Consider the following 14,663-nt stretch of genomic DNA (forward strand, 5'->3'; position numbering starts at 1 on the left):
TACATTAGTCACAGGTATGCAGCAAGCCATTAGAGCATACTAACATCTGATGCACACTAAAATTAATTTTTCTTCTTCAGCTTGGGGAACAGAATGCTTCATGTTGAGTTGCATGCAAGTCTTCACTGAATTAAGGAATGAACAAACAAGATTTCTAAAATCAACAAACCCCTGTGATTATCCATAGTCTGTATAAATACATACCTACTCTATAAACAAACACACTGTCCTAGAGCGAGACAATAATTTGCCTCTTTAGAGCAGGCTCATTAAAGGGAAATAATTTTGCAACAACAAAGCACAAGTGTAGTACTAATGAGAAGAGCAAGCCGCAAAATGCTAAGAACACCTGGTCCATTCCTTGTACTGACAGAGCATGAGCTGGAACCTGATCATCATAAAAAGGCTGTATTTTTCCTTCTCCACAGCCCAACGGACTCTGGAAGCAAGTTTGGTTTGCATTTAGTGTCTCAATGTTGCATAAATTTCTGTGTTGTGGGGCTGTGTTGTAACACTTGATACGTATATGTTGGCAAGTTGAGTATCAAAATCTAAATCTCTTCTAGAGCAGCCAGAACTAGTCGTTGTAAATAATATTTTTGATTTTAAACCCTCTCTTTGTTTACAAAGAGCCTGACAGTCATCCCTACAAATCCATAAAACTCTCATTTGCAGTAAGATCAATTGATAATTTTCAGTCCATGTGTGACTTCCAGATCTCACTTAATTCTTCTGCTATTTCACTTGCAGTACGTAGCTGATCCTTCAACTCACACACAACAATTATTTCCACTGAGTCACTGGCAAAATCTTAAAGAGGAAAATAACTAATAAGAAGCTGAATCCCACTTGGAATAAACAAAACCACAAAAGTTTACAAATCTTCATGGGATACCGGTGGTTTATCTGAATGCTTATAAATAATAGAACTAGGGTGGCATCATATCACAAAGCTATCTTTTTAAGGACTATTCAACCATATGGATTGAATCTTTGCAGACCAGGATGATCCACGTTCTTCTTCAGCTTTAGAGAGGGGGATGCAATAAACATTCGGATCTGCAAGTTTTTTGTCAAAATTTGCAGTAGGTTCAAAAACAATTTTCTTCTCAAAATAGAAATTCCCCTGAGAAAACAATTCTTGGCTTGTTGTTTCTTTTTCCAGGCCTACTGTGTCAAGATCTCAATGATTTACTAAAGAAGAAATACCTCTGATACCTTGTTTAAAAAGCACATAAGCTAGATCAGTTCTATGAGATCAAGGCATATCCTCAAACCAGTCATAAGAATTAATGTAAAAGGAAAACTTTTGGCTGTCTACTCTGAGTCCAGCTACTCTTTTTACCCCTTCTTCTTTCCCCTGGTAAATAGCTATCTTTTTCAGAGAGAATTTTTTTCCCAATTTTTAGTGGAATTGCAAGTGTTAAAAGTCTCTTTTCTGCTTCAGTCATACATGAAAAATAACTTCTCACCTACTTAGTTCTTGCAAGCCCACATTGATTTATACTCTACTGTTTTGTTAATAAAGTGATAATCTGAAACAAAATATTATTTATTATCTTTTATTATCAGCCTCGTTCTTCTTTGTCTGAGGAATCATAAATTAAAGTCAACAGCCATTTTATAATCCTGCAGTTCATTATTTCCCATTTGTTAATATGCTCAGTGCCTTAGCCTTGCTCCATTTCTTTAGTAATAATTACAAAAATCAAAACCACATTAACAAAATACGCAGATACTTCTTGTTTTAGAACTTACATTAGAGCTTTTCAACTAATCAGTAGCTGGTTAGGGCACTGTCCTCATTCATCTCCCACTTCCCCTGCCATCCTTCATGAAAGTTTAATCTACATTTTCCATTAAGAAGTTGTCTCAATTGGAGTTCACATTTGCAGGGTGGCTTTGATTTTTATTTGAAATGGTGGTCATACCTCCCTAACTTATCTCTTAATCTGAGCTTTTTATCAAGTAGCTGCATATTTTCCTGGCCCTGAAGTCTTCAAATCACAGAAGCAGAAATTCACTTACTTTACCTAGAATCACAAGATTTAAAAGAGAAGCAGGCAACCTGCCTGCATCACCATGGTCAAGAGTGATCAAGACTCAAAACATTCAAGTTTAAAATTGCATTTATGATTAGAAACAGACTACTCTGACATTTGATCAGACCTAGATTTGTGAGTAATTGTTTTGGGTGCAGCTGCTACTGGTCCTTCCCCCTTAAATACACAGGATTAATTTCGTACTAGTGGTCATCTCTTCCTTGTAAAATTCGACTCAGAAGGAAGCCACAACTCTGCTCTCAGATCAAGGGCAATGATTACTGTCCTCCAAAGTCCCTGGGCAACACAGCAATGCAAGTCTGCTGACAGGAACCTGAGCCAGTGGCCCCCGGCGGAAGGAAAATACAAGCGGTGGGACGAGGTAGCCCAAGAGATGAATTCTGAAAAGGCACACTTTCTGATGTATGTTAAACCACCTGCTACTTAGAACTGTGTTCTAGAGACCCTCACAGTACAGAAAGCCCTGGGTTTGACTCAAGAGCTGAAAGGCACAGAATTTACAGCTTGTTTGACCCATCTCAGGTTTATTAGAGAGGCAAATGACTCTTCAACTTGAGCATGACGAACACATACATCCCCACAGCTGCAAAGTGAAAGTTCCTGCAAACCCCTTCATTCCAATCACAAACTGGCTTGTCCGACCTGCCTCCTTAGGAAATATTGCCACAGTAGCAAGAACTGCAATTCCTCATATTTCATTACAATAGACTGCAGTACGTTTGCTGGTATAATATATTATGAAGGATCATGAATAATTAAGAATTAATCACACTTGTCAAAATAAATAAAGGCAGTCAGTGATGCAAAATGCTTGAATTTTTTATAGCATCTTTTTACTTATTCATGGATTAAAAGAAGTCTAGTAATCCACAATGGATTGCCTATTCATTACAGCACATACAATCCCGATTCAGATCCCAAAAGTAGAGGTTTTTCTGTCAATCCTTAGCACATTGGTGGAACTTTACCTTAAATCTCTGACCCTGCAGAAAGTTACAGAAGTTAGACTTGGAAATGTTTGTAACTCCAGCAGATCTTCAGAGGCATAGCTGGAAGATACACTAGTGATTCTAACACCCACTGCTCCACTTACAAGATTGTGTGGAATGGAGAAGAGTGAAATGTTTTAGCACAAATTTTCAAAACAAAACCCCAACCCCAAAGTACCTTGATAATCATTATTTTCTAGATCTCTACAGACAGACAGTCATGAAGTTTTTTCTAATAAATACTCAATATTTTTGCATGGTTTGAAGGCATTCCCAAAGCTTTAACAGAATAGCAAATAACATTAAGTGTTTAAAAAGCAGCTTTTCTCTGACTCTTCAAACTGGTCCAAAACTCTTAGTGCATTTTTCTCCTTTTTGAAAGGGAAGAAAAATCTGGGCTGGGAGGTGAGGTAGGGACACACCACCACACCAACCCTACCAGCACGGACCGAAGATCCATTAAATTTAGATATCTGGCTCTTAAAACAGACAGGTGGAGATACAGAGGAAAGAATATATGAACAGGAAGAGCAAACAGTTGTACCTCATCACCCCTGGCCTTCACGGCCTTTCACGCACGTACTTTCTGAGCCAGGAAAGGTTGTCTTGAGAATCCAGTAGCTGTAACTGTTTTTCCTCTCTGCTCATATTCTGTCAATTTGCACACTCACAGAATGTTTCAGCAACAACAATATCCCAGGAAAAAAGTTCCACGGTTTCCCTATTTGTTACATACTAAAGGATCTCCTTTTGTTTTACCTGACATCTACTAATTTCACCTGATGCTGTCCAATTCTGTATTAGAAGAAATACCGAATATTTTTTCTGTACTCATTCTCTTAGTGCTTTACAAAGTCTTCAGAGTTTATAAACCTTTATACATGTTTTATAAAGATTTTATAAAATGCTTTGATTTCTATACAACCTTGCCATGTATTCCTTTAGACGTCTCTTGCAGGCAGTGTAGCCCTGGTTAATTTAAGAGTTCATAAAAGACAGCCATTACCTACTTTAGATCAACCTCGTTTTCTTTCTTTTAAAAACTTACCCAGCTGTACTAAAAGATTTTTAATGCGTGGGATCTAGAACAGAACATCATGTTTTAGATACAGCTGCCCCTCACATTTATACTATAGCATACTGTTCCTATTTCCTACTCTCTTCCCAGTAAGCCCCAAAATCACCTTTACTTTGTGACTGCTTCTGAGTTGATGTTTTCACAGCTCTATTCTTACCCCCAAATCAGCTTAAGTGACCATAACCAGCTTACAATCTGTCTGCATATATGCCAAACTCCGATTGTCTCTCACACCACCTCAATTCAAATAATCTACACTAAATTTCACCTGTCACTATTACCTGGTTAAGCATCCTTTTTCAATTCTGTGAAAACTAGACCTTCAATCTTTTACCCTGAATAATTGAATATCAAACTCTTCCACCTCACCATTTATTCCTATTCAGAAGATCAATGATTTGTGTGACAGTACATGCTGAACGTGCCAAGTGAATGGAGTGATCAGATGTGACTGTAACCAAATGCTGAGACACCTGAAACTAGTTCTTAGTCTAGGCAGCTTAATCCATGATTTGTTCCAATTTCTTGACACCGAGCTGTATCATGCTGCTGGGACAGGGGCAAAAATACAGAAGTTCTTCTAATGCCTGTCTTAGGGAGATCTACCAGTGATTTTCCACTGAACCTTTTAGAGAAACTTACAGGCAGCACAATGAATCATACCAGAGGCATTTGTCTCTATCAATGTCTTGACATGACCTGATAACCAAGTGACAAGTATGAGCTAAACCATCCCAAAATCTAGTTAAGCTATCTGTTTATCTCTGTGCATTACTGTCTGCAAAGGAGATGAAATGAGATTGAGATAATTGCAAGTACAATTTGCAGGAAACAGTGGGGGTTGGAACTACTGTGCTTAATTATTTCAGATTGAAACAGACCACACAACTATCTATGCCAAACAGCCATAATTAAAGTGATTTAAAATATCTAGATGCTAGCTCCAAGTGTTGCTTTTCAAATGAGTCTTTACACAAGCAAGAGTTACAGTTGTCTATGAGTTGCAGACCTACAGCTCTACTGAGGGGTTTAAGATTAAATTACCACCATGTCCAGCATCCCTGATAAATTAAAAAACCAAACACGCATGCACATACAAGCAAATACATCACCTCAAATAATCCACTCTGATGGCCCACCAATCTAAATCCACTCAATCAATATGACACTGGTTACCTGCCCCTCAGAACAGCAGAAAAAAGCAGAGCACAAGCTTCAGCCTAAATCGCCTATATTCCAGATGGAAAAAACATACTTTGGTCTTAGAAATGGAATTTTACCCCAACAGGCAATTGGAAATCATCAACCACTAACACCTTTGGTTTTGGGCTACAGGGGCAGTCAACAGTCTCCCTTTCTTGTGCTTTGGCAGATATAGAAAACTGAGTACAGACAAAGGTACTGAAAAGAATCCAAAAGAATCATACAAAATGGAGCACCACATTGACCTGGCCAGGCTCTTTACCTGGAACAATACATTTACTTCCTTGTGGCTTTTCCCATTTTTTCCCCACTTCAGGAAAGTGACAGTTACTCTTCTCAACTCAAAACAAGGTTTTGATTCCTAAATTTCAGTGGCAGCCAGCTTGCACTAGAATTTAGGAAAAGAACAAGAGCAGAACTTCCGATTTACCTCAAACTTTCCCTGAACTGTATCTTTATAGCAAGAAATTCAGTATGCGTATGTATGTTCGCTGATGTGGAAATTAGAAGATATTTGCCTGCAGCACAAATGTGGTCCATCTGCTTTACACACGACACAGATCACGCCAAAATGACTTGGTCTGCTGATGAATCAATGGGCCTTAAAAGTTAATTTATAATGGCTATCTGGGGAAAAGTGCTATACTATTGATATGGATGAGAAAACAGAATATCAACGAAAAGCAGCACTGAAAATTTCCTCAGTATTCACCTGAACATAACAACTGCTACAAGCAGTCAGACTGCAGCTCTGCAAAGTCAAATGCCATTTCTGATGCTGGCTACTAAGAAAAGGATCCTTTCACTTGCAGCTTTCTATACAAGAGACCTTAAATTTGAATTAAACAAGCAGTAACAAATGTATTCTGCAAGAATTAATCTGATCTTTCTTTAAATTTATGCATACTTCTGGCCCCCATAACATTAATTCATGTATCTTATTCGCACAGTTTATTCAGGTGCTACATGAAAAATATCTCCGCTCACTTGCTCTATACCTGGAACTCACTGACTTCACAGCTGCTTTCCACTGCTCTTCAATGTGCATTTTAAAGACTTTTAAGTCCTACCACTGTAGACAAAATAAAGAATTTTTGTCTGTTTAGTTTTTCCTAGTATGGAAACTTATCCCTCATAATTTTCGTCGTCCTTCCTGACATCTCTTTGTTTTTCTGGATAAAGCCTGTAGTCCTAACTTCCCCATTTCCATTTTTGTAGTTCTGTTCTTATCAACACCACCTGACCCTTACAGGGAGAAGTTTCAAGCAGATGTCACTAACAGCCAAAAGGATGTTAAGGATTTTGCTGCTTTACTAAGGTTAGAAGGGCACAAATATATCTAAAAATCTTTCAGAACTTATAATCTTAATGAAATATGCTGCTGTTCACAGCTATGATCACGAGCAGGAAAAGTAATTCCAACAAACCAAATTTTCTTCCAAGAAAGGAGAAAAATCTATTGCACTGTCTTCTTTTCAGGCTTCCTTGCTCTCTTTAAAGACAGGATCTTTTTTTCTTATATTAAGGACAAACCCCATCTTTTGCTTTCTTACCAAACAGAGAACCTAAGCCCTGGACACAAGGATATTGCCTAAAATGGTCTGCAAATATCCAAGCAGTACACAGGACATTGAGCAAAGGTAAGGCTAAACTCTTCCAAACACTGAATGACCTTAAACATAGGCACCATAGGATAGTTCTCATCCAAATACCATCCATGGCATGGGTCAGCCCAATTAGGATTTTACACAATATTATATTTGATGCTTTGATTCCCATATAGATGATGAAGGTTGCCTTTAGATGAAAACAGATCTCTCGTGCAGAATGACCCTCTTTTGTTTGTCACATCATTTGCATTCATCATCTGCATCATCTGATTCTAGCCGTCTTTAGCATTTCAGGAGGACATGTTTGTTTGGGTGGGGTTTTGGGTTTTTTTGTGAGGGTTATTTTTGGGGGTGGGAGCATAGGTGCTTTGTTTTTAAAGCTAACCACTACACTGAAGGCATAATAGTTGTATTTGTCTTACCTTTAGGTGTACTCTCAGAGTGATCTCTCTCTGGCCCATCTAGGATGTTTAGCTGTGAGATCTCCTCTGCACTCAGTCTGACCCAGGCATTGTTGGGGGTTTCCTGATCTTTTGAGGTAAAGGAATATTCCAGCTCACAAGGAGATTCAAAATTGCAGTCAAATACTGGAAAAAGAAAATAGACATAAAACATATCAGGTTAATTAAATTCAGCTTCCTCTGTGCTAGAAGATGTGTATACATGCTAATTTTATAGTTTAGTAAGTTAGGGCTTGGTTTTTTCCATAATGAGTTAGAAAGAAATAGAAGAATTCAATAAACAGAAAGGCAAATATATGCCTGAATGTGCTGCACAGAGAGGTTCATTATGGAGGCAGCAGCCTCAAAAGGAAGGCCCAAGAGCCAGTTATTCCCCTTCAGGACAGCTAAAAGGGCAGCACAGGCTAAAACAGGGAAAGACATCATCCGGACTGAATGATATCCATTAGTCAATGGATAAAATGGGGCATAAAGCCAATGTCTTCTGGAGTGGTGGTTCAAATTCAACCAGGACCAGTGTAGTGCAAAGACTACTAACACTCTTCACACTGATGTTTCATCTCAGTGAACACAGGTCTCTACAAAGCAAGTCATATATCCTGGGCATATGGGATGTGCTGGCAGCCATAGGGACTGTACCCACTAGGCAACATTCTGACTCTCTGGATTTGAAACACTTTAGTGAGGCAGCAGAAGCAGCAGAAACCTGACTTGCTGCTGCAAAACTTCAGCCTCCAGGTAGTACAGCCAGCATCTGCCTCCAACATAGACATCTCCTTTTGAGATGTTTCTCTTTCAGAAACCCACTACTCTGCTGGTGCAACTATGATTCACTTCCCAGGGTCCAATTTACACCACAATTCAAGTTGTTTAACACAACATGCAATGATAACCTTAAAGGATTTTACTTTTAATTGTCAAGAACATAAAACTTTCTGGAATTTCCTGTATACATTTGTTTTTATCACCACAGTCAGCACTCAACACAATATTCAGTAAGAAAAAGAAACTATTTCTGAACTAACTCACTGGTTCTGAACAGGCTAGATCTACTTGAAAAAGCTCTTCAAAAAAATCCAGTTGCTCTTTTGAGTTTTCTATACTGTCTACTGTCCTGCCATAGCTATGCAAGTGAAACAAAAAATCTGAATTGACATTAGTGAAATTAACTGGGTTTTTTTAAAACTTCAATTACATTCTCTATTAAACATCTAATTCCTTTAGTGGGCACAGATTTATGTAGTTCAGCCTATTCTCCTGGTGATATAATATTTTCTAATCTGAAGGTTAATACCGTTGCCCTCCCGCTACACTTTTCCCAGCTAATTTGCTGTTTTAACAGCAAGCTGGAAGGAACAGTCTTTTTCCAGTTTATAGTTAATATTCTTAACCAGGTGCTTTAACATTCACTCAGCATTTTGAATACTTCACAATGCCATGGAAACCATACAATGTAAGAAATCCATATACACTACAAGCAGCAGAAACAAGGATTACACACATTTCCTTAAATTCAAATGCACAAGCCCCTACTCTCTTCAGGCCTCTATGTTATCAATATAAATTTCATGATACATGAAGAACACTTCAATTTGGGCAGCAGGGAACTGTGGATATATTAATGCTATACAGTTTACTATTGCAATATCATACCCAAACCTCAGACCACTTATTTCTTAAAGTCCCTTAGATGGTCTTTACCAATAAAAAAAAAGAAAAACAAACCCAAATTTTTTTTTAACCCTATAAAGTATTAGGAATCTATTAAACTTTGTATCAAAGAGCAACCAAATGCTCAACTACATGTTAGAGAAGATGTATTGTCATTACTGTACAGTTTTGTTACGGGGAACACCTTGAGGAGTATGTTTTAGGGCACTGTGGAAAAAAAAGGTGGAGGGAAGAAACACAGCTCATGCAAGGACTGTTTTGATGGAACCCACTGGATGGCGAAATGGAAAGCCCAAGCCAAGGATGACACGTGGCAAGAACAATCATTTCAAATCAACTACTTCATTCTTTGTGGCCTTCTCTTCCTGATCCTGATTCCCTCATACTTTCTTCAGCTTTCCAGAAGTTGCTGCTTGCTTCCCCTCCTCTCCTGCCCAGCTGCTCGAAACAGAAGCCTGTGTGCTCTCTTAACCTCCTGACCCAAGCAGAGAAGCCCTCCATGGATATCCACAAGGCACTCCTCATTTTCCTCCTCCAGTCCCCCATGACAGTCTGATTGTCAATACTCAATAGCCAGCTCTGCTCCCCCATTCAACATAGAAGAGAGCTATCAATCAGTTATGGAGCCTTAGCACAGCAGGCCTCTGACCTACAACTGGTACAACTTAATTGGGGTATGTGACTAAATAACAGTCATCACATTCAGTCTTATGATCCCTGCAGACAACTAAAGGCTCTGCCGGAAGAGGGGAAAGTAAAGAAAAAAAAGGTAAGTAGCAATACCACCTCCTTCCCTTGCAATGAATAGCTTATAGAGAAGTAGGCATGGTCTAACATGCCTGCTGTGGTCAAGCTAAATGTCCTTTACAACAGGTTTTTCCTTGGAAGAGGGGGAGATGATTTGGCTCCTACATCTGACAGTGTCTGAGATTTAATGGAAACATACTTGCATCTTCTACAGAACTCAGTAGTCCCCTCACATCACCAGAATATCAGTACTTTTCTTAGGCTCTTATTTAAATTAGTCCCGTGTAAGACACAAATTTCAGTGCTATTATCCTATTCAGTACAAAGAAATGATGACAAAGAAATGCTATCTGATGCAACACAGCAAACGGCATCCAATCTTCTAAGCCTAACATTAACTTCCTACCCTTAGGCTTTCCTTCTTTCACAATGTCCTTCACTATTGACAATGCAATATACTTTATAAAAAAGGAATTGTATACAATACTTTTTTTTCACTGATAAGCTAGTTTTGATGTGTTAGCTGCTACAAGACCACATAAGCCACACTTGCAAATGCAGAACCTTCATAACATTTGAATTGCTGCCACAAATCACCTGTCAAATTTTACATCTCTGCATAAAAAAATAAAGTGCTTTTCCTTCCTTCTTTACTTTTGTCTTAACATTTAAATGCAAGACCAAGTTTATTCTTGTCTTGCCCAGTTAAGCACAGAAAGCAGAAGCCATGTGTCTTTGGAAGCTGAATAAAAGACATTCTGCCTTTTACTGAAAAACCAAATACTGCAGGAAGGCAATTAAATCTAACACAACTTTTAGTGATTATTTTTTAAACTTACTAGCGATATAAATTGACTAGATACAGAGCTTTGGGACTTGAATAGTGTGCCTAATCAGTAAAGTGGGATGTTTTTCTTTTTTTTGTGATTTCTGATGTTTTTCTAAAAGTGATGTCACAGAGATTTACACCCAATAAATGCATTTATGCCAGAGCTGTATTAACACTACAGATCCTAAAGGTTCTATACGAATTTAAGTTCCATATAGCAAAAAAATAGCAAAAGCTCTTTTTAAATTTAAAAAAAAACCCAAACAAACAACTCGTCGTCCAACAACCTCTTTCATCTGCAACTGCTGGACACGAGAGAGACAGAACAGATAATTTATTAGAGGTCTATTTCACCATTACACTTTTAAAGAAGAAACGAAAGTGATGCTTATAATCAAATTAAGGTAAAAACCTGTTTAAGAAAGGCTTAGACATCAATCAGTTTAGCTTCTGGTACATAAAAAGATACAGGATACTAACCATAGAATGAAAAGCAAATTAAGTTACTACTCAATTGAAAAGACACTGGAATCTGTGTGTGTCTGATGATGCTTGAGTCTTGTGACTGCTTCAATTTATTTATTTTTAACCAACGTACCTAACAGCAATAATTTATGCACAAATAACTAAAATATCTGGCAACCATATCTGTTTCAATTAAACTGATTAGAGATTTCTAATAAACAAATGACTTAAAATAGTAATATGAATAATAAACCAAAACACAGTAATCTGTGGGAAATATCCTTTTACCTTGCTGCAGGTCAGATTATGGATCATTCCCTCTTTGGGTCATTTTAGATTATTTGTGTAATCACCCATCACTGAAACATGCCTTATTTAGAACAAAAATAAACTAGTTTAAAGGGATATATAAAAAACCCAGTTCTTGTTGAGAAACTATTCTGATTATCCTTTCTTCAACTGCCCAAAAAAAGGCTCGGTTTATTTGGTCTAAACCACATCTCCTTTCAACCACAGAAATCTTACCAGCAGATAATTTCCTCTTAGACTGCTCCTTTCTAGTTCTACATGTGCCTGACTTTAAAAGGTCCTTTTCCCTCCCTTACAAATCACTCCTCCATTACTCTCAGCTGGGCACCCCTTTGGAAAGGTGTGGTTGCCTTCTCACCTCACTGCCACAGACAAGGGAGCAGGCAGAGGTTCTCTGTTCTCAGCAAGATCAGCTTAGAGATGCACATCCTCACTGGCACCTCATCAGCTTAAACATGACTAATTTACACTACATCCACAGACAAATGCACAATGTAAAGGTCACTTACACCTGTCAGATCGGGACCACAACCTCCCTCAAGAACATACCTCTTTCAGCAGCAACAGTCACAGCAGCGGTGTAGAAACAGATAAAATATTCTTGCACAGGATGTCTTTTTTTAATACAAATATTGACAGATATTCCTTGCGGAGGAGACATAATTTAAATTGTATAGTAGAGATCTGCTCTGCTGAGTGAGCTTTGAGACCTCCATCAATACCCACTAACCTCTATTTTACTCGTGTTATAAGGCCTATAAGCTTTTAATTTATGACAGGGAAATGACAAATTGATTTTCCAGTTATTAATCCTAGTGACAGAGCCAGTTCCTAAAGCCTTCCCATTCCCTTTGAGTACAAAAGGGCACAGGCCATTCAATCTAAGGGTTTCAATTGCCTCATCAGGACTTTCTGCATTTCTATTCCCCAATACAGGGTGCACATGCAGGGTGACACAAAGAAGCCTGCAGCGATAAGTATTTCTCCCCAAGAATAGAACATAAGTAGGAGACTCTGCTCTCTGGCTGTCAGCTCACCAGGCTGCTGAACACCCAGGAGGATCAAGGCCAGGTCCTTGGAAGTGAGCGTTGCCCCGCTGGCACAAAGAAGGGGTGAAAGTCCTTGCAAATGGATTCCTGAGGCGTTATCTTTTCCCTGTGCAACTGGAGATACAGCAGCAATTTAAAATGAGTGAATCCATAATAGGAAGGAAGGGTACAGGAAAAAAGCACAAGGGAAAAGGTGTTGGCGGTCACACAAATTCAAGAGGAAAAACAATTGCAGGGTTTAACTGCCTTGTTCCTGCTGAGCAAGCAAGCCTCAGGAGATGTTTTCACCTATTTCCTTCCATTGCTCAGGAATGAGAAAGGGCAAACTGCACATTTTAAGGGACAGTATGCCACATGTATCCCTGTCAGGCATCCCGGATCTACCCTTAGCAAATGCCTGTGCCAAACAATAACTGCCTGGTCTTGGGGCTGCCACTCGAGGAGCTGACAAGTGTGAGAGCAGCAGCATGGCCTGACAGGGGTGTTGGGGAACTGGGGATGCACTCAAGTAGCCCCATAGCATCACTCTGTACTGCAGGGCTTTGGGGTCCATCCCATCTGATGAACCTCAGTCACCTGCAAGTGAAGCAGTGAGGAGAACAGCTGGGCAGCATGCCAGCTCCTCTCCCTGCCCTGAGACGCAGCCTGTGTTCATCAGGGACCTCCTTTTAATTTCAAGCTACTTAGTGCAAGTTAGTTTATCTCTCTGTGTCCTTCCTCCACACCAGCAGGTCTCCTTGGTGTACGCCCCCCCGACTTTGAATTTACTGATAGGAAGGCTGCTGTTCCCTCACAGTGACGACATTCAGTCGCAGGGCTCCAAGGGCTCCTCAGAGCTTGCTGCCAGCAAGGAAGTCTTCAATGTGGCCAATTTACCCCCAGTACCCAGGGCAAGATTGCAGGGGTGGTACCTGCTGGGCAGGGTCAAGTGTGGCTCATTCCTTCAATGCCCACCTTGGTGGAAAAACACTCAGGTTTCCCCTGGGAGGGGCTATTAAGGTTAGATTGCATTCTGAAGAAAAGAGTTTTGGAGGAGTCCCACCGGAGGCATGATTTCACATGTTCAATAGAAAAGGGAATAACCCCCGGGGAAGAGTGCTGGGGCCTGGATGCCCAGCGCAGGGCGAGCTGCCTGCCTCCCTGTGGAGCTCTCCTCATGCCAGATGCACTTAAATTAATCCTCTGGGGAGCGAGCCACTGCTGGATGGGCCACTGCTTAGAGAAAACAGCAACACAACTATTCATCTATTTGTTAAGAGAACCTTAAAAATGACAGCATCTGCTTTATATATACCCAGCTCCTCAGCGTGCACCAGGGACTGAATCACCAAAATCTCTGACAGCTGCTTTGTTCGGTGGAAATCAAACTACAAAGAAGAGGGCCAGGACTCCTTCATCAATCAATTATAAGCACAGTCTTTCAAGACAGCTACAGAGAGAGGTGTGAGGAAGGGGTGCTGGGAGAACAACTAGCAATAGCTCTCCTTTCCATTCTACCTGCTCCAAGAAGTGACAGAGCTCATTCTCCACACAAGAAATATTTGCCCACCAAGTCTCCCATGCATGCAGGAGAAACAATACATGACAGTGCACTTCTAATGCCAGTTCTGGCCAAAAAAAATGAAGTACTGACTAACAGCGATTGTTAGAAAACATGCTCCAGTTGGCACAAAATAGTGGTTGGATGAACTGTCATATTTTGACAATTCATACAAGAGACCTCTTGCATGAATTTTGAGAGATCTCTAGAGAAGATGAATACTTGAGAGACAGGGAGAAAAGACATTTGTTTTCTAACTGTATGTTATTTTATTATTGAAAAAATGTTGAGCTGTCATAGGCATATTATCTGCAGATGAAAAACGATATAAGGAAAACAGTAACTTGAAAGAAAGTAAAAATTTCTCCCCGATAAGATTTTTTCTTCCTTCTTGATTACCACAGCCTTCAGTTTAGCGAGACAGATGCTGCTTTTCCTGATTTCCCTCCCTTTGGATTTCAGCAACATTGCACATGGCAAAAATACCATATAATTGTTAAACAAGAATCCTTGCATATGTATATGGGGTCACAGCATCTGCTACTTTATATGGAGCTATTCTATTAATGTGGTGTGAGTAACTGCTGTTAATCGAAATCTTGCCCTATTCTATTCACAATGTTATTTCCAAAACCATATTAGAGTACTT

The 14,663-nt window shown here is 39.4% G+C and overlaps 1 protein-coding gene across 1 annotated transcript in view; it reads right to left on the reverse strand.

Moving 5' to 3' along the window:
* The window catches only part of ALK (anaplastic lymphoma receptor tyrosine kinase), a 307,709-nt gene that overhangs the window by 206,060 nt on the left and 86,986 nt on the right, over window positions 1-14,663 (reverse strand). The window contains exon 3 of the mRNA XM_017812959.1: window positions 7,366-7,530. Coding sequence (XP_017668448.1) covers window positions 7,366-7,530 — 165 coding nt within the window. The remainder of the gene's footprint in view (window positions 1-7,365; window positions 7,531-14,663) is intronic.

Source organism: Lepidothrix coronata, unplaced genomic scaffold (assembly GCF_001604755.1).
Source record: "Lepidothrix coronata isolate B3197 unplaced genomic scaffold, Lepidothrix_coronata-1.0 Scaffold38, whole genome shotgun sequence".
In the NCBI taxonomy this organism is placed as follows: Eukaryota; Metazoa; Chordata; class Aves; order Passeriformes; family Pipridae; genus Lepidothrix; species Lepidothrix coronata.